This window comes from Lonchura striata, chromosome 28, assembly GCF_046129695.1.
Source record: "Lonchura striata isolate bLonStr1 chromosome 28, bLonStr1.mat, whole genome shotgun sequence".
Taxonomy (NCBI): Eukaryota; Metazoa; Chordata; class Aves; order Passeriformes; family Estrildidae; genus Lonchura; species Lonchura striata.
In genome coordinates, this window is record NC_134630.1 from 4,057,175 (window position 1) to 4,081,689 (window position 24,515).

The 24,515-nt window shown below is 50.4% G+C and overlaps 2 protein-coding genes across 3 annotated transcripts in view; one reads left to right on the forward strand and one right to left on the reverse strand.

The window, feature by feature from the left end:
• Window positions 1–321: 321 nt before the first annotated feature.
• Window positions 322–5,837, forward strand: HSD11B1L (hydroxysteroid 11-beta dehydrogenase 1 like). Its single transcript, XM_077788796.1, has 7 exons — window positions 322–917; window positions 1,573–1,699; window positions 2,844–2,955; window positions 3,331–3,422; window positions 4,405–4,498; window positions 4,820–4,982; window positions 5,220–5,837. The coding sequence occupies exons 1-7, from the start codon at window positions 829–831 to the stop codon at window positions 5,392–5,394; spliced, it is 852 nt and encodes a 283-aa protein (XP_077644922.1). The 5' UTR covers window positions 322–828; the 3' UTR covers window positions 5,395–5,837.
• Window positions 5,838–6,016: 179 nt separating this feature from the next.
• The window catches only part of CELF5 (CUGBP Elav-like family member 5), a 37,087-nt gene continuing 18,588 nt past the window's right edge, over window positions 6,017–24,515 (reverse strand). For both annotated transcript variants that reach the window (XM_021540135.3, XM_021540134.3), the window contains exons 4-13: window positions 18,238–18,366; window positions 17,588–17,667; window positions 16,500–16,646; window positions 11,745–11,889; window positions 10,973–11,119; window positions 10,696–10,758; window positions 10,525–10,608; window positions 9,331–9,474; window positions 9,067–9,231; window positions 6,017–8,166 (exon numbers count right to left, since the gene is read on the reverse strand). In XM_021540135.3, the coding sequence (XP_021395810.1) occupies window positions 9,104–9,231; window positions 9,331–9,474; window positions 10,525–10,608; window positions 10,696–10,758; window positions 10,973–11,119; window positions 11,745–11,889; window positions 16,500–16,646; window positions 17,588–17,667; window positions 18,238–18,366 (1,067 nt within the window). In that variant the 3' untranslated portion in view covers window positions 6,017–8,166; window positions 9,067–9,103. The remainder of the gene's footprint in view (window positions 8,167–9,066; window positions 9,232–9,330; window positions 9,475–10,524; window positions 10,609–10,695; window positions 10,759–10,972; window positions 11,120–11,744; window positions 11,890–16,499; window positions 16,647–17,587; window positions 17,668–18,237; window positions 18,367–24,515) is intronic.

The window sequence follows — 24,515 nt, forward strand, 5'->3', positions numbered from 1 at the left end:
GTGGGGTGTGAGGGGCCGGGCAGGGCTGAGGGCGTGAGGGGACGGGCAAGACTTGAGGGGTGTGAGGGGCCGGGCAGGGCTGAGGGGCGTGAGGGGACGGGCAGGGCTGAGGGCGGGAGGGGACGGGCAGGGCTGAGGGGCGTGAGGGGAGTGAGGGGACGGGCAGGGCTGAGGGCGAGAGGGGAGTGAGGGGACGGGCAGGGCTGAGGGGCGTGAGGGGAGTGAGGGGACGGGCAGGGCTGAGGGGCGTGTGGGGTGTGAGGGGCCGGGCAGGGCTGAGGGCGTGAGGGGACGGGCAAGACTTGAGGGGTGTGAGGGGGCCGGGCAGGGCAGAGGGTGTGAGGGGCCGGGCGCGGCTCCTGCGCCTTTGTGGCGCTGTCCCCGCCGCCCGTCTTGTCGCGCTGTGTCGCAGCGCGGTGGCGGAGCAGCTCAGCCCGCTGCTCCTCTTAGCCAGACAAGGCTCCGTCCTGTGGGCGCTGCCGCCGCCTCCCTCCCGAGATCCGGCTGCTTTGGGGTCACTGCTGCCAGATGTCATCAGTCTTTAATGAATTAAGAGTTCTCTAAGATTAGCCACTAAGATCGGGGGGGTTTCTCTCCTGTGGTCTGGCGGTGTGTGGAGGCTGGCTCTGAATGCAGAGCGCTGCGGGAATTGCCGGTGAAAGATCCTTCCCGGGGGAGAGACCCTTCAGGCGGGCTTTGGTTCTACAAAACCCTTTACGTGCCTCTCCCAGGGCGGCTCCAGGAATCAGAGGAAGGAGAACACAGTATTATTTTGGCTGAAGTGCTCAGCTTCAAGACTTCACTTTGTTCCTCACAGCTTGGAGGGATATGAAGCCAATTGGAAAAGTGCTTTGTGCTACAGGGGCTGTAGCTAGGCTCATAGCTTTCTTCTGGAAAGATGACTTCAACCCAGGAAGGCTCACCAAGCTGAAATAAAAGTTACACAAGGGAAGAGGTTTAATTTCCAAAATTTGACTGATGGTCTCATTCCTACCCGTAGTCTTACTAAAGTTGGTTGCCCCAAAGCAATGTTTCATTCCCAGAAACAAAGAGAAACTTGAAACAAAGAGATACTTGAAACAAAGAGGAAGACAAAATGGTCTAAGAGCAAGGATCCTGTTGTCTCTGTGGGGGGAAAATGACACTTTGCTACTGCCTTGCTCTTTTTATGTTTTGGTTGTAAATTCCTTGGTGTCAAGAACCATTTCTGTAGGTGTGCAGTGCCTGGCACAAGAGGGCTGATGTGTCTCCAGACTGATGAGTAAATGATATGCAGAGAGCACATAGCCTGGTTTATGTTGTACAGCTTCTCAGAAGGTGAAAAACAACTTGGTTCTTGAAAGATTTTGTTCTAGCAACCCAGGCTAGGCCCTGTGACACAGCTAGCTGGCATCATCATGTCATTGCATCACCAGTCCTGCCTCTTCTAGTTTTGGAGAAGCACCAGGAATTTTGAGCAATTAGGTGGGTGCATCTTTCTTCTTTAAAGCTCTGCTAGTATTTAAGGCAGCTCGTCTGCTCTTTCTTCACTTACTTCTGTATCTTTTATTCTCTTTCCCATAAAAAAGAGAGCCTGTCTGGTGCCTGTGTTCTCATAACTGGAGCCAGTGCTGGGATTGGAGAGCAGATAGCATATCATTATGCCAGATTTGGGGCTGAAATTGTGTTGACTGACATAAGGGAAGCTGTGCTGCAGAAGGTAAGAACCTCATCCTTGTATGGGGGAAGACATGAGAGATTCGGGCTTTTACTAAGCCAACAAAAAAATTCGTTGTCAGCATGATAGATTTTCCTTCAGAACTGTTAAGCATAAACCCAGAAGAGAAGTTGGCCTGTACAAGAAGATGCAAATACAGTGCCTGAGCTTTTAACTGCCTGAACATTTATTTATATGAGGGGATGGTGTGAAGCTGCATCAGGGAAAGTTCAGGCTGGACATTAGGAAAATGTTCTCCACTATGAGGGTGATCACTCCCTGTTCCCCAGGGAGCAGTGGTCATGGCACCAAGCCTGTCAGAGTTCAAGGAATATCTGAGCCACATCCGTAATGATAAAGTTTGGTTTGAGGGAATCCTGTGAGGAGCAGGAATTTGGATTTGATGATCCTTATGGGTCCTTTTCGATTTGAGATACTCCATGAACTACAATTCTTGTGCAATATTTTCCAGATTTTCAGAGTCCAAATTGTTCTATTTGTAGCTGTTTTGTTAAAAACTCAAGACTTTTTATAGGTTAAATGCTTTTTGACTAACTCCAACAGATGAGATTCCATCTTTATGAAATGGAAAATATTTAGAAAGGTTAACTCTTTAATTGTGGAGATGTGTGACTTCCAAGGAAGGATCTTCACTGTGAAATGGTGCAAAAGGTGACTTGGGGACAGTGAGTGTAATAATAGTTCCTAATGACTGGAAGGCATTATTTCAGCAAATAGCTAAAATAATGCCAGGCACATTCACACACTCAACATAGCAAAGGAATTATGAAACATGAATTCTTTTCCAGTTATTCTGGAAAAAAGAGAAGAACTTAATGTAAAGCATAACTCTTGTTCCAGAAGATTTCTCCTGAAGAAGATTGGGGTTTTTTTCAGTGAATCTTGATCCTGTCCCAAAGTAGATCGTTTAAGCAGACAGTTAAATAGAGGCAACTCCTTGCAGGATGCAGATTCAAAGTCTGGATGCAGAATGAGCTCTCCATGCCCCAAACAGCAGTAAATTTTAAATTAAAGTGTGTCTCTGTCCAGAACTAACTCTCACTGACTGTAGTATGTGCTTTATGGTGCCCTTTTCCCCTAATCTTTTTCCAAATATTTTAATCTTTGGGATGTGTTCTTTTTCAAGGTAGTGGAGAAATGCCTGACACTTGGAGCAAAGAAAATATTTTATATCGCTGCAGATATGTCTTTCCCTTCAGAGCCTGAAAAGATGGTTCAGTTTGCTGTCCAAAAGCTGGGTAAGCATCCTGAGCATCTCTTTGGCTTTCAGGTGTAAGCACAATTCTCATTCTAGGAGCTTCCTGCTTCAGTTCCTTCAACTGAGAAAGGTGTTAAGGTTGTAGATGTACCACCAGAACTAAGTTCTGAGCCTGAATCATGCTGAAACATCATTTCAGGGAGTTATTGTTAAAATCAGTTTTCCTTTCAGTTCTATTCCTGAGGAGCAGTCAAAGCTGCTCCCAGTTGGGCATATTTAATCTGTCTTCATGGTAAAGCACTTCCAGCCTTCTGAGGGAGTGGTTGAGCCCTCCTGGCATTTCTGAGCTCCCCGATTGATGGTCAGGGGATGGGCCCCTTGTGTGACTGTGTGACTGCTTTTTCTGCTGTCCAAGGGGGCCTGGACTACCTCGTGTTGAACCACGCCAGCACCAACTGCTTCCAGGAGTGGGCTGGAGATGTGGAATACACCTGCTGGCTCATGCCGGTGAGGCTGCCCAGCTCACCTGGAACTGGGTGAGCCTGGCTTTTCCTGCAGCAGCTTTGGGAAGCTCCAAGGCAAATCCACATCTGTGGCAGTGGTTGAGACAAGCAGTTTGGAGGCTTTGTTGCTAGAGAGGTGTTTTGCTCAGATGTTGTACATTTGTGAAGAGGAATGTTCGGGAAGAACTTCAGACTTCTTCCTTCTGTCCTTCTTACCTCCCTTTAGCCGAGTTTGGGATTGATGGGTAGTTCCAGGCAGTTGTGTTTAGTTCAGGAAGGTCTCTAAGTCAGCAGCCAGCATTTCCTACTAGTCTATGGCATGTACACAATTGCAGAACACAAAGTTGTTTGAAATGGTGTCTGCCATTTGAGTCTCTGTTAACAGATTTAGAGTTTTCCTGTAGAATCACTCTGGTGCCAGGTTTTGGGGCCATGGAAATGAAGAGCTGTTTTCTTGATTCAGTCTTCTTCATTCAGGTGGGTCATACTAGTTTCTATTTCATTTTGGAAGGAGTCTTTTTGCTAGAGTGTGGGAACATAGGAACATAGGTAAGAAATTCTTGAGAGCAGTCAAGCTCTGAAGAGATGCTGAATTTTGTGCCTCATTGTAGTCTGAGCTCAGTCAAGAGAAGCTTACAAGGAAACTTACAAGAAACGTAGCAAACTGAAAGTGGTGTCTTTGGTAGGGATTGCAGAGCAAAGAATAGCATAAAGAAAAAGCAGGGACAGCTAATTTTATCTTGTCAGGAAATCTGCATGTTAAAGCCCAGGCATAACCTTTGCTCTGGATCTTCTTCTGGAATCTGAAAGACTCATGGATGCAATGCTTGTCCCCATCTATAGAGATGATTTTTCTCATTTGATGTTTGAGAAGGCAATTCCAAACCATGCTCATTTCCATTTCTGATCACTCTACTGACTTGCTTGGCTCACGCTTCCAAACCCTCTTGCTTCTTTATAATAAATGTCTACATTTATTATTCCAGGTGAATTTTTTTAGTTACGTGGCTCTTGCAACAGCAGCTCTTCCCACCCTGGAGAAGAACAGAGGTGCTCTGGTGGTTGTTTCTTCCCTCACAGGTTGGTGATTTTGCCTGGAGTAAGTAGAAAATATTACTTGGCCTTGTGGAAAAAATTATTCCCAGTACTGTTCATATTTCTCTATTGTTCAACTCCTAAATACATTTTCAAACTGTGCTTTTAATAGTATATAATAATATTATAATAAATAATAATATAGTAATAGTATTCTAATATACTTACATAAAGGGAGACTCACCTGAACAGAACATGAGCTGATACTGTATGACAAAGCCTGCATCTTCTCCCAGATTCCCTCACCATGGATCCTCCTTACACCCAGTTTCCTGGGGTTTTCCATTCTTTCTTTTCCCTTTCCAGGGAAAATGCCCACTCCATTCACCACTTACTCTGCCACCAAGTTTGCACTGGATGGATTTTTCAGTTCACTGTGCCATGAGCTCATCATGCAGAAGAAAGATGTGTCTGTCACACTGTGCATCCTGGGCCTGATTGATACTGAGTCAGCATTGGAGTGCACCAGGTATGTGTTTCTCCGCAGGAATGCATCTCTTCTAGAAAACATGCCAAAGTATGCACAGCAGCTCTCTCCAAGAGGGTGTGTGCATCTGCCTGGGGAGGGTGAACCTGCCTGGGCACACCACAGGGGTTGTTCATTATGGAACGGGAGCAGGCAGAGCCCTGTGGGGTCAGCGTGCCCAGCTCGAACCCCAGCAGGGGCTGCCTGGCTTGGAGCGACCCTGTGCCCGTTGCCTTGCAGGGGCAAAGTGCAGCTCAGAGCCTCCCCGCTCCTCGCCATCGTCCGGGGCGGGGCCACCCGGGCGCACGAGATTTTCTACCCGCGGTGGCTGCAGCAGCTCCGCTGCCTCTGGGCTCTGTTCCCCAGCAGCGGGAACAGCGTGCTACGGACTTTCTATAACTGCAGCAGTCCCTGAGGGGTGCCCGGTCTCATCCTACAGCCCTTCTAATCACATTCCTGCCGTCCCACTAAGCACCCCACTCAACCACTGGTGTCAAGCAGGAGCAGGGCAGCAGTGGTGGCAAAGTCCCCTTTTCCTAACAGACTCATGGTCTGTAATCATGCTTCAGCCATGGTTCTGCTGCTGCTACCCATCAGTCAGAGACCTTTCCCGCTGTTCACTCTGCCTTAGCCCTCCTCCCATCTCCCCTCCTCCTTCAGCCTCACCAGTCTCCTTTGACTGCATCCAGCCTTTGCTCAGCCCCAGCTTTAACCCCTCCCTGTCTGTCTGCACAGGATGTCCTGGAATAGCTGTACATTCCAGGGACATCCTCCTCCACTACTTCATTTTAGATTCCCCTTGCTTCCTCTAAGTAGAATTTTTATCTCTATTTTATATTAAACAAGTTTTTAATGTGTTGGTGATATGTGTTGATGCTTCCTCTGTGAAGAAATATTGGTCCCCTGGATTCTGTGGGCCAAGGTCTGTTTGCTGACCCCATGTGACCTGTTAGATTAGCCCAGGGCTTTGGCAATGTCTTCAAGTGTAAGCATTACCTAAAAGCAGGTGCAACAAACAACATGAAGGAGAGCCCCAGTTACTTAGCAAGTAAAACTTTTATTAAATAAATTTAGGATTTTTTTTTTGACCAGAGTGAGGAATTTGACATTGACAAAGCTTGTATCGCACCTGTAACATTGTACAGTCACATCAGTAACTGTGATGGAAGAAACTGTAAATGCTTGTTTTAAACCAGCTTGACCTAGGATTCCCAAAGTCCTTTTTTTCCCATTTTGCATTTGTTCATATTTTTTCTTTTTTTTTTTTGTTTTGTTCAAAATTAGACTAAGTTTAAACTTCATGAAATTACTTGTAGCAGAAATAAAGTACATTATACAAATCACATACATAATAGATGTTAAGTATAAAAATGGTATTTACAATAAGTAAACATGGACTATAGAAACACACAGACTCTCACAGCTTCATTCACCTCTCATAAACTCTCAGCGTCAGACACAGAAGGGTGGTTGAGGAGATCTGAAGGTACTTGAAGGACTGTGCCACAAACACCTGAACAAAGGGCAAACTGGAGGAGAATGAGAGTTGGCCGAGAATCTCCAAAATCCCCATAGCTCACTTCAGTATCAATTGCACCAACTTTGCCCCACCAACTCTCTTGTCCCTATTTCAATGTGCTCACACACCCTCACACACACTCCAATGTTTGTGGTACCTTATCAAACTCTGGAATATTGAAATCGTTCATTCCTAATCACTCTGGGGTTTGTTGGTCTGTTCTGCCTTGCTTTCCTTTCCTTACTTTTGTAGAAACTCGAAGAGACTGTTCCAAACTGTTCAAGGGATGTGCCTTGTCAGGATGACACGCATCCCCCACTCCCAGGGGATCTTTTTTAAATCCAGTTCTGAACTACATTCTGTGCTTTAGAGTTTGTGTATATAGTGTATAGAGCTGTCCCTACACATATATATGTGTATATATATATGTATATGCTGCATAATGTATAATCTGTCTCTTGGAGGGGGTGCTGAGGGGGAAAATTCCAGAATGGAACCCTCTTTCTTCCTATTTTCCTTGCATCTGCTGGGAAAAGCTTTGCAGCGGGCGCACGAGGAGAGTCCTCCTGCTGAATTCAGAGGGAGCAAACGTCCTGTGTCATCTGCAAGGAGAACTGCCCACTCTCCAGTGCTGGTATCCAACACAGGGAGGCAGTGTGCAGCCCCTGGGAGCCTTCTCTAGCTGCGCTGGAGATTGCATCTGCTCACACTCCCTCATCTCCTGCCTTCATCAAGAAAACGCAGTTGCCATGGAGAGCTGTGAAACACAGATCTGTGCCATGTGTGGGGAGGCAGTGCAGTTCCTCTAAGTAAGGGGACTGGTTTCCTGTGCTTTCAGCCTAATCACGGAGTGCTCAGGGTAGGGGCTGGCACCACATCCCAGGAGCTTTGTCTGCAGAAGCCCTTGGAAAGGTAAGACAGAGCTCTCCAGATCCTAAACCAGGCTGGTGCTAAGGTGGATGAGTGACTCAAGCTGAGCAGCTGACTGTGTCCTAATCCTGGAGGAATGTATTTCTCCTTCTTCTTGCTCGCGTTGAGCAGAGATGTGCTCGCTCTCTCTCTCTCCCCAACCCACCCCCAGCTCCCTCTCTCCAAAACGTTCAGGCCTATCTGCAGTGCGTGCTGAGAAGACACTGTTGCAAAGGCAAACCCCTAATTTCCAATACCTCTTGCAAGCAATCAGTCTCTGAATGGAAAAGTTTGGTCCTGTGAGCTAGTTTAAAAAAAAAATAGAGACTGTATATATTTATAGTTATCTATGAAAGGGCCAGAAACAGAGCAGGAGGGAGGGAGGGACGGAAGTAAATTTCCACACATCACTGCAGTAACCTAGAGACACACCATGGGTTTGCTTGGTCCATGTTCTCCAGCCACACCCCGAGAGGAAGAGCTCTGTGTCCCAGGGGCTGCTGGTTTGCTGGTCCCTTTGCTTTGCACCACGTTAGCAGCAAATATGCGAGTCCAGGCGTGGCAAGAATCTTCCTCCTGGGCAGATATTGAGCCTTCTCTTTAATTGCATGTCTTGGAGAGGAGGGGAGGAGGAAGATGGGGTGGGTAAGGTGGGAAGCCGAGGAAGGAAAGGAGTGGTGTCAAAAGAGTCGATAAATTTACTGGCCTCTCTGAAAATCAACCTGAAGCAGAAATTCTTCCTCTGGACTTTCCCTTCACCTGAACAGAAATTGAGGAGGGAGGGAATTGGGAGGTTAGGAAGACATCTGTGCAAACCTCAGGCTTTGAGCTGCTGCTGCTTAAACATGGAGGACTCTGACCCAAATCAGATCAGCCCTCCCTTGCTCCCCATCTGTAGGCTGGCAGCAGCTGCCTCTTGGACAGCAGCCCTTCAAGGGTCTCACCTCTTCTCTGCTTTTCTGTGAACCCTGTGAATCGTGGGATTATCTCTTCTTACCCCAGAAAGCATTGTTTGCAGACTAACTTCTGGGCCCATGTAACAGCTGAAAACTACAGGGGTTTAATACCTTCATAGGCAGTCAAAAGCCTTTTGGGAACAGCCGGACAGCAGAGTAAAACCTTCCTTGGATGACAAACAGGCCACTGGAACCGTCTGCCTGTCAGGGCCCTGAGGGCACTCACAGGCCTTGATGAACTTGACCAGACACCTGCACTGTCTGTCCACACTCTGCCCACAGCTCCAGGAGTCTCCTTACAGCTCTGTGCCATCAGCCTTTGTCTGATACACAGTGTGCAAGTGCCACCTGTCCTGTCCATGGATCTCACTACCTGCGCTCTAACCCCTGGACTGGCTTCCCACCTCAATATTTATTGTTGTCATTATAGACCTGCCTGGAATCTGGACTCTGTCTGACCCTGTTCACCTTCACCAGACCTGACCCTGATCTTGACTCTCTGGCTTGGCTTTGGGTTTGCCCCATTGCCACAGATTTGCCTGTTGATGGTTGAACCTGGCCATCATCTCCAGGTCTGCTCTGGCCGCCCAGCTCAGGTGAAGCCTCTGCCCCACCAGCTGTGTCACTGCCTCCACTCCTGGCCTCCCAGTCTGCAGGGAGCAGCTGGACCTGACCAGAGCTGTGCCCTGCTGGGGCAGTTTACCTGTGCTGCAGAAGTGACTCCTGCGTGCTCACTGCTGTCAGTAGGGATGGTTGGCATCCTTGGGCCGTTTTAACTGGACCTTCAAGCGTTTCATGCCAATCTGGAAGCCATTCATGGCCTGGATAGCAGTCTGTGCACTGGAGGGGTTGTCAAAGCTCACAAAACCTGAAGGAAGGACACAGGATGGATGACAATGGCACTGTTGGTGCCATGCCCACTATCAGTGTCACTATTATTGATCATGCTTCCCTTGCCTGCACTTACCAAAACACTTGCTCTGGTTGGTGGCACGATCCATGAACACCTTTGAGGAGATGATATTGCCAAAGGGCAGGAACATCTGCATCAGCTCGTTGTCTCCAAACTCCTGGGGGAGATGGTAGATGAAGAGATTGCAGCCTTCAGGACCTGCAGGTATGGGGGTGATGGAGAAGGACAAAACAGAAAGCCCCCAAAGGGCAGGGGAAGAGAAATGGGCTCAACTCACAGCACAGCACTGGAGGAGAGCCCTAGCACTGCCTCCTTCTGCTCTGCCTCCCCTTGCTTGTCCCTGTCACTGGTCCATCAAGGGATCTGAGGGCTCTCAAACAGCTACTGGGAGACTCTATACAAAACTAGAGTTTCTGGAGAGCAGATTGTCTTTCAAAGCTTGCCTAGTTCCTACACAGGGTGCTGGACATAGACAACTCTGTGAGTGTCTGGGTGATGTTTGGCTGGAAGGAAATCAGCTGAGGTGAGAGCTCACAGCTGTCCCAGTCCTAGGAGAGTGGCAGACACTGCTGTGTGAAAGCTGCTGCTGTAGCACTCCCTGAAGCATCTCCTTCAGTCCAGAAGCCACAGCCTTAACTGGAAACCTCCTGGACTGCCACACATCCAGTTTATGGGCTGACCTGGTCCTGTCCACTCCTTCACTTACTCCTCAGGAGCACAAGAAGCTGCTCCCTTGCTGACACTTACTCTACCCATCATGTGCAGAGAGAGAATGCCTTTGCCTCCAAATTCTATTCAAGCCAGTTTTGAAGTAAGTTGAAAATAAATTCAGGAGGCTATGAAAGCTGAAAAGAGAGGAGAGCACGTTGGAGAGGCTGGTTTGGCTGGTTCCACTGTGGGTCTGGCACCAGCAAAGAGGGGATGAGTGCTCTTTGCCCCTGGGAAGGTGCTCTTTGCACAGGGAAGGTGCTGACTCTCATCCCCTTTGGCGTGAAAGGTGTTCCAGAGCCTACTGCCCATCTGCACCTGGCAGCATCTGGCCAGACACGAGGTCAGGAAACATCCTGTGATCCTTCCCAGCCCACTCACTGCAGACATGTGCTGGTTTCCATACCCCAGCCCCAGCATTAAAGATCAGTGGACAAAAATCAGTGCTAGCTCCTCTCCATGGGCTCTATTGTGCAGAAGATGAGCTCCACAAATCCCACCCATGCCACTGGACACCCCTATTCCCACTCTGCTCCTCACCTTCTCGCTGCTGCTGCTGCAGGATGGGAGGCTGCTGAGGGATGCTCTGTGCAATGGGGGTGATGGTGGTGGTTGGATACACAGCTGTAGCCCAAGGAGACAGAAGAAACCATTTACCTGAGGATCTGGTCAGCCACACAAGGGCCTGAGGGAGACAAGGGAAGCTGGTACCTGCATACTGCTGAACTCCTGTGAAGGCTGGGTGCAAAGTCTCTGCTACTGAAGGGCTCTGGGCTGCAGAGAAAAACACAATTAGAAGCACAGCAAAGGGAATCACTCATGCATTCTGTGTGTCTGTGTGTAGTGTTTTTTCCCACCCTCGCCCCCAAGTGAGTCTCAGTGCCTGGCTGGGAGGGAGCTACAAAAGTCTGGGGAATCCAGAGAAGAAGAACTAATTGCAGTTCCTCAGGTCTCTGCATGGTGGGCTTTTTTTTATTGCTCTCAATACCTGAATATGGCACAAGGCCATTGGTGTAAACTGTTTCCAAGGTTGGATGCCCATTTGGGAATGGTACCACTCCAGTGAATCCATTGGAAATAGGTGCCACCAGTCCTGGCATGGCCGCTGTTCCCAGGAGAGGTGGTGAATGTAGCCCTGGAGAGCAAGAAGAGAGGATATCCATGAAAGTCAGGGTCCCACAAAGCCCCTGCTCCTCCCTTCCACCTGCCTGGCAAGACTGCTGTGTATGAAGCCATTAACTCTTCTCCTTGGCACATGGAGATGACAGACTGGTGCTAGAGCCTTCACAAAATTAAGAGGCAGCACTAGTGGGAAGAGTGTGAGAAGAACTGCCAGTCCTGAGTGCTGTCAGAGCTTTGGGGGCAACACCTTTGATCTGGGATTGCACAGTACCTGGCATGACACACGCTTGCTCTGACAGGGGTTTGAACCCAACATGCATTATTGCTGCGGGACAATGATCATGAACAGCAGCCCTGAACAGCAGCTGATCTGAGTCAAGTGCAATCCTGGCAACCCAGTCCTTCTTTACTAAAACTGCAGCAACAATGCACGGCTGTAGGGCAAGAAGATGTGTGCTGAACATGTGAGGGTGTCGGGGGGAGGTGCAGGAATTTGTGCAGAGACTGCTGTGCTCAGAGGCTGCACTGCTGGGAAGCAGCGAGCTAATGCAGCTGCTGGCCTGGAGGTGCAGAACTCTTTTACCTGGGTGGGCCCTGTGGGTGCTGGGCCAGGGGGTCCCTGCCCGGGGAGGCCTCACCTGACGCTGGTGCAATGGGAGTGGCTGGCAGCCCGTTGAGACTGACGGCCCCGATCTGCTGGATGTGGCACGGGGAGAAGGCGACGCCCGGGCTCAGGTAGCTGCCGTGGGAGGTGGAGAGAACCGTGGTCTGCTGCTGCATCAGCTGCAAAGCAGGACCGTGCAGTCAGGGCCTCCTGCTGCCAGGGCCCTGCAGAGCTGGGGGAGGCTGTGACACCAGCCTGGCTGTCACCTCCCCCAGGTGCTGCCACCTGCCCTGGAGCTTCCCCAGACACAGCCAGACCTGCTGGGGTGGGCAGTGGTGGCTGTCCTCCCCAGGGCCCACGAGGTCCCTGCAGCCATGTGCTCACACAGCTGCTGTCCCTGCCGACGTGGCCACCCGTGAGAGCCACCCTGTCCTGCAGGCAGGGGACACAGCTCAGGGGGCATCCCCGAACACAAAGCCAGGGCCACGGCTGGGCACCCCCATGCCTCACCCTCTCCGTGGGCCAGCAGCCCCGAGGGGTTGTGGCTCACTCAGCTGGGGACAGGCCCCTTTTGGCTCAGAGAGCTCCTGCAGCAGGTCAGGGCTGTGCTCCCGGCACCCAGCAGCACCATCTCCCCACAGGCCCCTGCACTGTCAGGCACAGGCCCCTCTCCCTGGTCACTTCTGCCAGGACAGTGGCAGATTTAATAACACAGCTTTAATAACACAGATTTAATAACACAGCTTTGCCTCGAGGAACAGGGCCCAGATCCCTCTGCTTTTGCCCAGCCTCCACGAGCAGATCGTGCTGGGACACGCAGGGCTCGCTCTGGCACGGGCACCAGCTGTGTGCCCAGGCCCAGCTCTCCTGGCCTGCTTTGCCCTCTGAGCTCTGGCCCACAAACCCCTGAGCTCAGGCTGTCACCTGGCACTGGTCTGCACCCTGGGGCTGGGGGACATCAGCTCCTCGTGGTGCCATGACACACCTGCCATGGCAGAGATGCAAAAGGAAGGGTGGGAGGGTTGGCAGGAGGGTTAAGAGAAGAAAAATCCTTCTGGTCCATGTTTGACCATCAGTGGGAGCACAAGATGCCCTCAGAGTGCACTGGCAAGGAACACTTCATTCTGGATGCAAAATTATCCAGCCATTTATCAGCTTTGTCTTGACATCAAGCAAGAAGAGCAGGGGATGCTCAGGCATGGCCCTTGGGAAACCTGAGTTCCTCAGAAGGAGCTGAAGGGTGAGCAAGGCAAAGCCCAAGGAAACAACAAAAATCTTCCTGACATTGGCACACCCCACTGTCTGTTCTGCAACACAAACACAGAGCTCTCCAGGAACCCACCTCTTCACCAAGGGCTGAACTCAGGAAGGCAGCTGGGGCCAGGGCTCAGCCGAAGGAGCAGGTAACTGTGAGAAGTTTGTGGCCAGCTAAACCCCCAATTTCCTCACACAGAAGCTGATCGTGGCTTTAGCACAAACAGAAGAGGAATTTCATGGCAGGGCTGCCTCTGTAAGCTGGAACAAGCAAAGCTCCTGGGTGAAATTGGCTGGAGCCCTTTTTGGGGATGGGTGAGTGCTCCCAGGCCCGCCCCAGCGCGGGGCTCTGACAGCACAGGGGTCACTCCTGTGCCATTCCAGGAAGGACAAGCCCTGGTGACCTCTCTGGTCACCTCCACACCACCCTGGCTCCCCTGGGGCTGGGCTGGGATCCCCTGGGAGCCACCCCGAGCCAGGGCTGCAGTGGAACGAGGCCTCCCGGGGTCACAGGGCCCTGCTGAGCCTCTGTGCAAGACCCCGTGAGCTCCTGCTCCTGACCCCACTCCAGGGTGCAGGAACCAGCACGTTTCCTACTCACTATGTGAATATTGATCTTCTCTTTTCTCATTAATGCCTCTTCTGTGCCAGGCTCTGGCTGGACCAAGGCTCCATCCAGCTACAGGAGCACCAAACTGGCACTCTGGAATTGTTCTCATCACTTACATAAAATTACCATAATGAACCATAAGAGCAGAAATAAAAGGGGAGGAGGTGCGAACAAATTATGTTTTGTGTTTGGAACTAATTGATTTTTGATATACAAGAAATACTCAAGCATTATAAGCACTTAGTAAATTGCTCTAGCTGCCTTTTTAAGACTTCAGGCCTCTTTTTTATTGATAAATTTTTTTCAGCTCCCAAACATTTCCCTGAGTCCACCTGAACTAACTTGTTGAATAAAATGAACTCATTTGCAGAAGCACCTGGGATCAAAACCTGATTTGAGCACTGAAATAAACTGCTTTCAGATGCTTAGCCAGTTGTACTTCCCAGATGAGACTTTTTCATACAGTTTCAGCTAACATGAACTGTTTGACATTTTAAGTACCTTATTTTGCATATTTGCATAGATCTGAATAACTTTAGACTGAGCTTAGTGTATGATTATTTCATTTTTAATTTGAAATAGTTTTTGAAGAAGAAGGTTATTAATATAAATTTAAAACAGACAACTGAAAACAATCCAAAAACAGCCCAGGCTCCAAACTTCTTCCTAAACCTCTGGGGACCACTTTGGCTTGGTAACTCAGCAAACCCAGTGGGGACAGGGAGAGGAAGCTGTTGTGTATTAAATTATGGCCACAAGAACCTGTGAGGCCTCAGATGCACCAGTTCACCCCAGCAGCTCTTGCTCCTGTCAGTCTGGTTCAGCCACATCCAGAATGGTTAGAAACCAGAACGGTCAGAAACCAGAATTGTCAGAAACCAGAATGGTCAGCTGCATCTCCCAGCCCTGGGGGGACCTTGGGTGCAGCATTTACTCCTCCAAGCCCAGAATCAGGAAGGCAGGAGGGATTTTGGGCTTCCCCTGAGCCAAGGGGAAGTCCCAGCTGCCAAGGGCTGCCCATGGCAGAGCATTCTGAGGAACCATCAGGAGATTCAGCAAGGAAATCCCTCCCTTTTGCCCCCACTTGCAGAGATGTTAGGTGGCATTCCAAAGGGCTGATTCCCTCTCCCTCTGATGGTGGCACTGTGTGTGTGTGTGGACTGGCTGGGATCTCTCCTCCACAAGGGAGACCAAAGACAAGGATGGCACAAGAGAAGAAAGAGTCAGGTGTGAGGTCAGTGCCTCAGGGAAAAAAAAAAAGGAGAACCAAACCCAGTGGGAAGTAAAAGGAAAGGAAGGGGAAAATCCCAAAAAAGCAGGAGACAGGCTGAGTCTCAAGTCAAGGGGAAAGCCAAAACAAAGTCACAGAGCAGGAAGGCCAGTGAAGAATCAGAGAGAGCAACACAGTAACAGACACAACTGAGGAGAAAGAAGATGCAGACAAGCAAGGAGGCACAGCTTAGGCCTGACTGCCTTCTTGTCATCAGCAGGGCTTCCTGAAGATTGAAAGGCCGAGTCTGGAAACTCTCACTGCTCTTCCTCCTTACACAGCATGGACCTCAAGCTGATAAAGCACCTCCTGCCATCATAACCTCACTGTGTGGTCCATCCCTGCCTTCTTCACCAGCACACCATGCCCAAGTCAGAGGCATCTCTAGGACAGCAGGAGACACACCAGGATGTTCATCTCATGGCTGGCTACAATTCTGACCTCTGGCTCCTGGACAGAGAAGAAGGATCCTGCAAAAGGTGGTGCCTGGTGACAAAGGGTCCTTCATATAATCTGTGTTGGATCAATTCTATGTTTGGCTTGCAAATTTCCCCTAAGTTATGGAGCCTCATATGTATTTCCTTTTTTTCTCATCCATACTTTTGTCACACACTTAAAATGCATTTGGCAGTTTCTGGGGAATCTTTGAGGAAACAGCCAACAACTGAGAAGCAGTTCCTCCTCTGTCACGTGAATGAAAGGAAGGCACATCAAGGAGCTGCTGAAGCCAGAGGAGAGGTGTCCACATACACAAGAAGAACAGGTTTATTTGCACTCCCCCCTAGGAAATTACTTTCAGTAACAGAGTCTACTTTTGAGTTCTTTGTCAACACAAGAATCTCTCATGCCTTGAGCAATTTCTGAGTTTCTTTCCATGGGTTTTACACTTGGTAGCAGAGACCTGAAAATGACAGTCACCAAGGAGGCTCAAACAATGCTCCACCACAGCTGATCTGGGACTTGTTGAGTTTGGGACCTACCTCGAACATCAGTGGCAATTGCCAGCATGGCTCCAAGGCAAGGAGGTTCTCTCACTAAAACCCAAAGCACAGCCAGGCTGCTGAAACACCTCTGGCTCTCTGCTACCCACTGCTCCCTCTCCAGCACCTTGCAAACTCCACAGTCCCACTGGCCAAGTGAGAGAATCTGGGAGCCAAAGACAGCACTGAGGGAAATAGGGCCCTCCTGGGAATGCCAGCAGAGAAATGAACTCGTAAAGCTGGGTCCCAGAGCTCTCAGGCTGCTCCAAACCCAGAGAGACACACATTTGTGTCACAGAGCCAGAGGAAGGGTTCACAAGTTGGTATCACAGGTGTGTCAGACGTCACCCAGGAACCAAGGCTCTGAACTCTCCTCATAACAAGACAGAAAGGAAATGGGTCATGACTGACCTGCTCCCAACACCTCCAACAAAATCAGAGAAATCCCAGGCTCACTTTGAGGAGGCCCCAGCTCTCCCCTGCCCCCCATTTCCAGGAGAAAAACGCACAAAAACTCTGCAGGACAAGGCAGCTGAGTGCTGAAGGGAGCCAGGAGCGCTGCCAGGGGCTGGGAAGAAGCTTTCCCAGAGGTGCAGGAGCTGAGTTGGAGGTGTCCCAGGGGCTGCCCGGGGCCAGCAGGGCAGCGTTCCCCCCCCAGCCCCGCGGGATACTCACAGCCTGCGCATAGGCGCTGTATGGGCTGAACGGCAGGGAGAGAGATGGAGTGAAAATGCCCAGCTGCCCCACCATTTGCTGCATACGGCGCAGGGTCCTCTCCTTATCTGTGTCAGCAAACTTCACCACTAGACTGGAGGAGGCACCCTAGGCACAGAGAGAGGAGACAGAGAGGAGGCAGGAGAGAAGAAGCGTGGGACAGCCAGAGAGTCAGTGGTCAGGCAAGGGAGGACGGGGCAGGACAGGCAGCAGAGAGGAGTGGGAAGAGGAGCAGAAGAGCAAATATTGGCGTGGAAGTGCTGGGGAGCTGCCTGGAAGCTGAGCTGTGCCCTTCCCCACCTGTCTGTCCATCCAACCCTTCCCTCTCACACAGCTGCCTAGGTGGATGCACACATCCCTGGCTGCTCCCACCAGGTGATGCTGCAGCCAGGAACACCCAGGGCATCGATGGCACCACCCTGAGCTTGGCTGGACAGGCAGAGCAGCTCCAGGCAGGTGGGAATTCCCTGGCTGCAGCACTGCACTGTCCTGTCCATGAGGTGGCCCAAATTCAGGCTGGAGATTGCCAGAGATGAGGCCACAGCTGCAGCTCCACTTGCACAGGAAGGACCAGCTGCAGCCACACAGCCCCACACAAGGCACAAAGGGCTCCCACCCACACCCAGCCCGCCCCGGGGGCCTCCTCTACTGCCTAAATCAGAGAAGCCAAGGAGTGCTCAGACACTGAAGCCCTGACCACCCATGTGGCTGAACTGTCAGCTTTCACCCTTGTTCACTTTTGAACAGGTAGCTGTTTCCAACCCAAAATCACGGCCTGATTTTTGGCTCTCTTTTATTTGGCTTTTACAGCTGTGAGTGCTGTCCCTCCCAGTCTGGAGGAACACGGCCACAAACAGCAGCCCAGAGGACAGGATGGTCACTCTGAGTGGAGCACAGACGTGCACACACACACCCACACACCTCCCAGCCACACCAGTGGGCACTGCTGCTGAACCTGTCGTGGATTTTTGGAGAGTGTGGGGAGGTCCCTGGAGCAGGGAAGTGGGACAAGGATTAGGAAGAGGGGAGGTCCCCTGCCTTATACTCACGGGCATTGTCTGGCTGCCATGGAGTGCGTGGATTGCTGCCTGAGCCTCTGTGTGAGATGAGAACTTTACAAAAGCACAGCCTGGAAAGGGACAGAAAGAGCACAGGAGATTGCAGTGACAGGACTGCTGTGAAAGTGCCATCACGCAAGAGACAGTGTCTGTATCTCAGGTAAGGCAAAGGAAAGCCACCCCAAGGAAGCAGGGAACAAAAAGGTTGACTCATCCCAAGTCCTCTATCCTGGAAAAAAGAGGAAGGGTCTCAAATTATTACTCCAATGATATACTCTACAGATGATGACACCATCTCCACCCTTGCCCCTGCTCACCTCTTCCCCAAATTCTCCGTGGACTCCTCATTGTGGGTACAAACACTTCAACCTGCAGCCCCAGGTGGACAGAACAGGCTCAGAGTGACCCTGACAGTTCAGCTACTCATCGTGCTCTGCTTCCCCTCCTGCTCCCTCAGCCTCTGCCCACCTTCCCCAGTCCCTCCTGGCAGCACAGGACTCTTCCTGCCCTGCTCCCTATTCCTGGCTGGTTTATGGGTTCCCCTAAATACAGGGAGGAGAATGAGTGCCCCAGTGGGAAGTGAGGCTGGTGGGCCCTACCCAGGGCAGGGACAAAGGGCAGGACACACAGAGGGTTCACACCTTTGCTGTTCCCATCAGGTCCACGGAGCACCGTGCATTCATCAATGACCCCAAACGGTTCAAAGAGCCGGAGCACGTCATCCTCAGACTGCTGCTTATTTAACATGCCCACAAAGAGCTTCCTGTCCCCTAGGGGCAAACACAGAAACATCAACCTTCTATGAGGCTTGCAGTCCAGAGCAGGAGAGGAACACTTAAGCACAAAACAGCCTGGTGTTAAAAACATGCCTGGCATGGAAATAGTTTGCTGTTGGCTGAAATGCTTCTGGGGTGAAAATGCAGGGTCTGCCCAAGCTGCTCACACCTTCAAGGGTTTGTGTGGCTTCCTCTGTCCTACCCTCCCCAATGGAAAACAAAGGATTCATAATTTCCTTTTATTTATTAGCCTTTTCCTTCGAATAATCCAAAAGAAATTATAGTAAGAAAAACTGTCTGGGCAATCCCATTTCTGTTGATCAGCAGGTGAAGTCCAACAGGTGCCTTAGGTAATACAGCAGACCAACCCAGGCAGGCTGATACATTCCAGGACCTTTGACTTCTGTTTCCTTTTCCTTCTCTCCAAGACCACCATTTCCTTAGCTGCCATGTAACCAAGCACCTTGATTTCCATTTTCCCTTCCCCACTCTAATCTAACCAGCTGTCCCCCAAGGCTTGGGATAAACCCTGCCGTTCTGGGTCCCAATCTGCCTCACTGTAGGATCACCTAAATCCTACAGCTGGGTGAAGGCCAACCATCAGCTCCATGGTCCCTGCTCCCCTCTCTCCAGTGGCACTGTGTACCCGTGTCACACTGGCAGGAGCTGCAGGAGTGGCCAACACCTCCAGGACTTTGAGCTCAGCTTCCTTCCGGGTTCCTCCTCAGAGAGAGAAGTGAGGATTATGGTTTTGTTGGGATGGGTAAGTATGGAGGCAAGGAAGGGGCAGAGTGCCTTCTTCACTCTCTCCCCAGCTCAGCACCCACAGGAGCCCATCCCATGCCTGATGCTGTCCAGCCAAGCACAAACACAGCAGTTTGTGTCCCCAGACTGTTCTGAGCAGCAGTAAAACAGCACAACACCGAAATCCCAGCCCAAACGCCAGCCCAGCCTCAATTTTTGCCAGGAAACAGAATTAACCCTCCCCCACTGCCCCAGATCTGAGTGGGGAGACAGGACCCACAGGAGGGAAGGTGTCAGGATGTGGCTGTGGAGCAGCAGTGCCAGAGGATTCCTTATTGCCAGCGACAGGATCAGAGGGGCTGGCTCCAACCAAACCAATGCAATGTGACGCACGTCAGGGGCAATAGCAAAGGAGCTGCTCTCTGCTCGAGAGTGCAGTGACCTGAAAAACAACAGGTCTTGGAGCTACAGCAGCACAGCAGCTCCAGGGGGGTGCTGTGGAGGGATGCCAGGCAAGGATGGCACATGACACATTCACACTGTCACCAAGGCTCGCCCCAGCCCCTGCCAGGCTCCTCTTGGCTCAGGTAAGGAAGGAAGGCACCCTCCCTGCTGCTCAGCCAGGTGCAGTGCACTCAGCAGCACACACAGGCAGGACCTACTCGTGCCATGGCTCCTTCCCACAAAAGCAGATGCACACAAGCAGCACTAATGGATGAGCAAAAGGCTCACGCACGTCCTGGAACACACTTGTACATCCCCAGCCCCCAAAGATATCTTCCAGAATGAAATTCCTTAGTGAGCAAGAGGAATGTGCAGCCAGGCACCTCATCCAGCATGCAGACACCTCACCCTGCCCCAGAGCCCCAGCACAGCCTCAGCCAGGCACAGCTCTCCTGTAGCCCCAGGCAGACATGTGCCATTTGTGTCCAGCACACACATGAAGTGTTAGAAGTGCTGCAGCCCAGGCTCTGAACCCACTCCCAAGCAGATACTCCTGATTTATATAACTAGAAATGGCTGAAATATATGTTTTTTTGTATTTTTTTAAAGGCCAAGTTTCCCAGCTTCCCCATTTTCATGAATCCCTGGGTAACTACACTCATGGGAATTTCATCCTCTCTGTCTTCCTTGTGATCCTTTCTAATTTCTCCCTGCACCTGCATGGCAGTGGCTTCCTTTGGAGACATTATTTCAGCTGACTGAGTCCATTGAAATTGGTGATGCCCAATAATCCCCAGCCAAGGCACAGGAGTTCATAAAGCAGGTGCTGTTCAGCTGCCTTCTGAGCAGGGAGACAGCACCTGCCCCCACAAGGGCCAGCTCAGGAGTCCTGGTGGTCAAAACAATCAGAAAACAGCACACAGAGAAGGTGAAAAATCGGATTGGAAGAGAGGGGCTGAAAAAAAGGGGACTGGACAGGAAGAGATTTACTGGGCAGTGAAGAGGAGCATGGAAACTAAAGGAGCAGCAGCTCTGTGGTGTGCCTGACATCACCTGGTGTCAGATGTGAGCCCAGTTTGGCCATGGCAGGGGACACTGGAGGTCTGGGGGGTTCCTCCTTCCTCTACCCTGAATCTCCATTGCAGCTGCAACCAGGCCTTTTTTCAGACATGCTGCAGCCTTTGGGTGGCAAACATGGGGAGCTCCTTAAAAAAATCATCAACACAGGGGAGAAATCCATTGGGAAACACTTGCACTGACTTTAGGTGCAGTGAAATAATCCTCTGTCCTTTGAACTAGCAGGCAAATAACTGTGGGCAAAAATTGGACAACCAGAAATGCACCTGATATTCTTGCCTTTCTCTTCAGGGATCCCTGGCTGGCTGGGGCAAGGAGTGTTGAGATGTCTGGGAAAGCCAGTTATCCTACACCTTGCAATCAAATCAACATCAAATTACAAGTTGCTCATTATTTTTCCCTTCAGAGAGCCCTCAAATTTCCTAGGTAATTCCTGTGGTTTCTTCCTCACATCATTTCTGTTGAATCAAAAGCATTTTTCTTTACCCTGCCCTGTGGGAAAATTGAAACAGTGACTGCTCCATCCCTGCAGCTTTACAGGTCTTCTGCTGTGTGATAGGGCTCACTAATAGAACCTTTTGGAAGCCCCACCTTCATGTGGGAATTTCAGCTTTCCTTTTTGGAATTTGGAAGAAAAAAAAGCCAGTTTTCTTGGCTATGCAGCACAGGTTAAAACTGTGACACCTTACGGACTTAAGCTATAAAGGCAAATACAAATACACACACCTATGGGTTTGGAATATTTTCTGAATACCAAGAAGAGCAATAGTAAAAAGGAATGAAATCACTGACAACATGAGATTTTTTCCACACTGAATCCTGCTTCATACAGGCTGGTTTTGAAGATGACACGAAGGAAAATGATCCAGCCTGTTCCCTCTGGATGCCTCTGCAGCAGCTGGCACCTCTGAAAGGGCTCTTTGCTGCTGACTTCTACCTCTCTGCATCTTGGAGCCAACCCATGATCCGGGATCCTCTCGATTCCGTCAGCTTCCAAACAGGGCTGTTCTCCCACAATATCCAGGCTGACTCATCCCTCCCCAGCCGAGCTGCAACGCTGCAAACCCTTCCACCTGATCTGCTATCAACCCCTCCCACCTGAGCTGTGATCCTAAAACCACCCATCCCAAACCCTCTGGCATTCTCAGGTTCATCCCAAACCCTCTGGCATTCTCAGGTCATCAGCTCCATCGTTCTTCAGCTCCCCACAGGGATTCCTGCAGCACTGGAAGCTCTCTCCTCCCCTCCTGCTGTTTTCCCCTTCACTTTCTCTACAGCTCCTGCTTTTCACCCTCTGATTGGCAATTTCCAGTGCTGTCCAGCAAGCGGGGAAATTCGCTGTGATCTCTGACTGTCGAGTTCCCATGGAAACGTGCTCTGGGCACCGTCAGCCACGCAGGCAGCAGGAGGGGCCAGCGTGGAGCATGCTGCTGATGAAGGTACCACACTGCTGCTGCTGAAGGTACCACAATGCTGCTGAAGGTACCACACTGCTGCTGCTGAAGGTACCACAATGCTGATGAAGGTACCACACTGCTGATGAAGGTACCACAATGCTGCTGCTGAAGGTACCACACTGTTGATGAAGGTACCACACTGCTGCTGAAGGTACCACACTGCTGATGAAGGTAATACACTGCTGCTGAAGGTACCACACGGCTGCTGATGAAGGTACCACAATGCTGCTGAAGGTACCACAATGCTGATGAAGGTACCACACTGCTGCTGCTGAAGGTACCACACTGTTGATGAAGGTACCACGCTGCTGCTGAAGGTACCACGGCAACGAGCCGGGGCTTGAGGCTGAATGTGTGGCCAAGGGACAGCACACAAGCACTGGACACAGCTCCTACAAAGCTCCTACAAAGCTCCTGGACACAGCTCCTACAAAGCCTGTGAATTCATGTCATCTGGCCAACAGCAGGCAGGATCAGGGAGAGAGGGAAGGCAGCTCCTGGCTGAGGATGGGATGCAGCACATCTCAGGGAGCAGAGAGAGCTTCCTTGTCCCTGGGCAGTGCTAAAGGCTTGGGTACCTGTCATGCCCCATCACTGCAGCCCAGTGCTCCAGACAAGCACATGAACTCCTCTGCCCCTCTCCTCCTGGCACTGCAGGCTCCCAGCAGAGAGCAGGGAAAAGCTGACAATGTCTGGCCCAGCATCACAAGTCCCACTCTGAACTAATGCAGGCACCAACTTTTCCGTAGTGAATGTCTTCTGCAGGGTGCAGGAACACTGAGCATCCAGATATTCCCACACAGCCTCTGCAGGGCTTGGCCAAAACTGCCCCTTTGGCAGAAAAATGAGCATCTCTCAGACCAAGAGATGAATTCTGGCGTTCTAAGGTCATGTTCTTAATTCAGGGTGCTTCACTTGAGAAATGTCAGTCCCTGGTGAGTACAAAAGAGGTTCCCTTCAAGGATAATGTAGAGCAGTGCCTCAGTGATGCATGCAGCTACTCCTTGATAAATTCCTAACCCGTACACTTCTGCCCTGCCCCAAATCTTTATTTCACCTCCTGCCAGTGTGGGGCTATTGCTATAGGGATTGCTCTTTCCATATCTGCAAAATTGTTCAGCCACTGCTCTGACAAGTGGAGCATGACGACAGAAACATTTCAGAAGAGCAACCTGTCTCAGCCAAACACAGGGTGCTGTGTTGATGCTGCTCCTGCCTCAGGAAAAAATCCAGTTTGTCGTGGATCCTGTGGGAGCTGCTTGTTCTTGGGCTCTGCACGGAGCCTGGAGGGAGGTGCTCAAACTCCAAACATTTCTGCTCTTGCCCATGGGAAGCAGAGTTGATGTTCCGACATTTGCAACCATTAGGGAATGTGGCACTTTTCATAAACTTAGAGATTTCAGAGTCCAGCGCCTTGGCCAAAAGCTTGTTTCTAAATCAGCACCCTGGTTTTTAACCTGCTGAGCTGCTCCAGCTTGATTTGACAGAGGCATCAGAGATGTCACATCCCAGCCCTTCATATCAGGTGGGTGTGTATAGAAGAGCCCCCAGGAGTGCCCCACCAGCAAATGAGAGATGCAGAGATGGCCTCAGCCCTGATTAGATACCAGAGACTCCAGAGTTGCACTCAGACACATAAACTTCTTTTTTTTTTTAAAATCAGTGTAGTAGGGGAAGGGCTGACCACCTAACGGTTGAATCCAGAGGCTATGTGAGGTCCCAGTGAGAAGCCAGCCCTCCCCACATCACCCACTGCAGGCATCTCTAAAGGACCTCTCATCCATTCTTAACATCATTTTCAACAGTGAAACACCCTGAAGATTCTGGTCTCTTTTGATTGTCTATAGCACAGATAAGGACTTAAATTCAACCCTAAACCAAGGGGCTGAAGTAAAATGCCCAGACCTCAGTAAAACTTAGGTGTGCAAGTAAATAACCAAAAGTTACAGATTCTATCTGATTTAAATAGATTTTTTTTTTTAAGGAGTATCACACAACCATAAATACACACATTCACATAATATATATCAAACATATCTCATGTTCTTGACAGTGCAATAACTGACAGTCACTACAAACTGTTTGGAAATGTAAAACAAAAGCCTTCAAAACCTAAATAAAGCATGCAGGACATGCTGTCTCACAGCAAAACAACAGCACACAAACCCTCCTCTGGCCTCTACTAAACTGCTTTCAGGGGCAGCACCAACAGCACAGGGCATAGAGAGGCAGAGGTAGGAATGGAGAGAAAAGGAGAAGAAATAGATCGGTAAGGCAAGGAAAAGAAGCAAAATGAGTTAATGGGTTTGGAAAGGGCTGAAGTTGCAAACCTTCTCCACCTGGAGGAGGCATTTGAGCTGCTGAGAGCTCCCCATTAAATTACCAGATTCTCTTGTTCCCAACCTTCCAGCTCTGAACTTC

Bases quoted from the DNA above. Each gene is read 5' to 3' on its own strand.
- HSD11B1L (XM_077788796.1), top strand. From the start codon at position 829: ATGAAGCCAATTGGAAAAGTGCTTTGTGCTACAGGGGCTGTAGCTAGG. The intron at 1,700-2,843 runs GTAAGAACCTCA...TTCTTTTTCAAG, and splicing joins GGGAAGCTGTGCTGCAGAAG to GTAGTGGAGAAATGCCTGAC. The intron at 4,499-4,819 runs GTTGGTGATTTT...TTCCCTTTCCAG, and splicing joins GGTTGTTTCTTCCCTCACAG to GGAAAATGCCCACTCCATTC.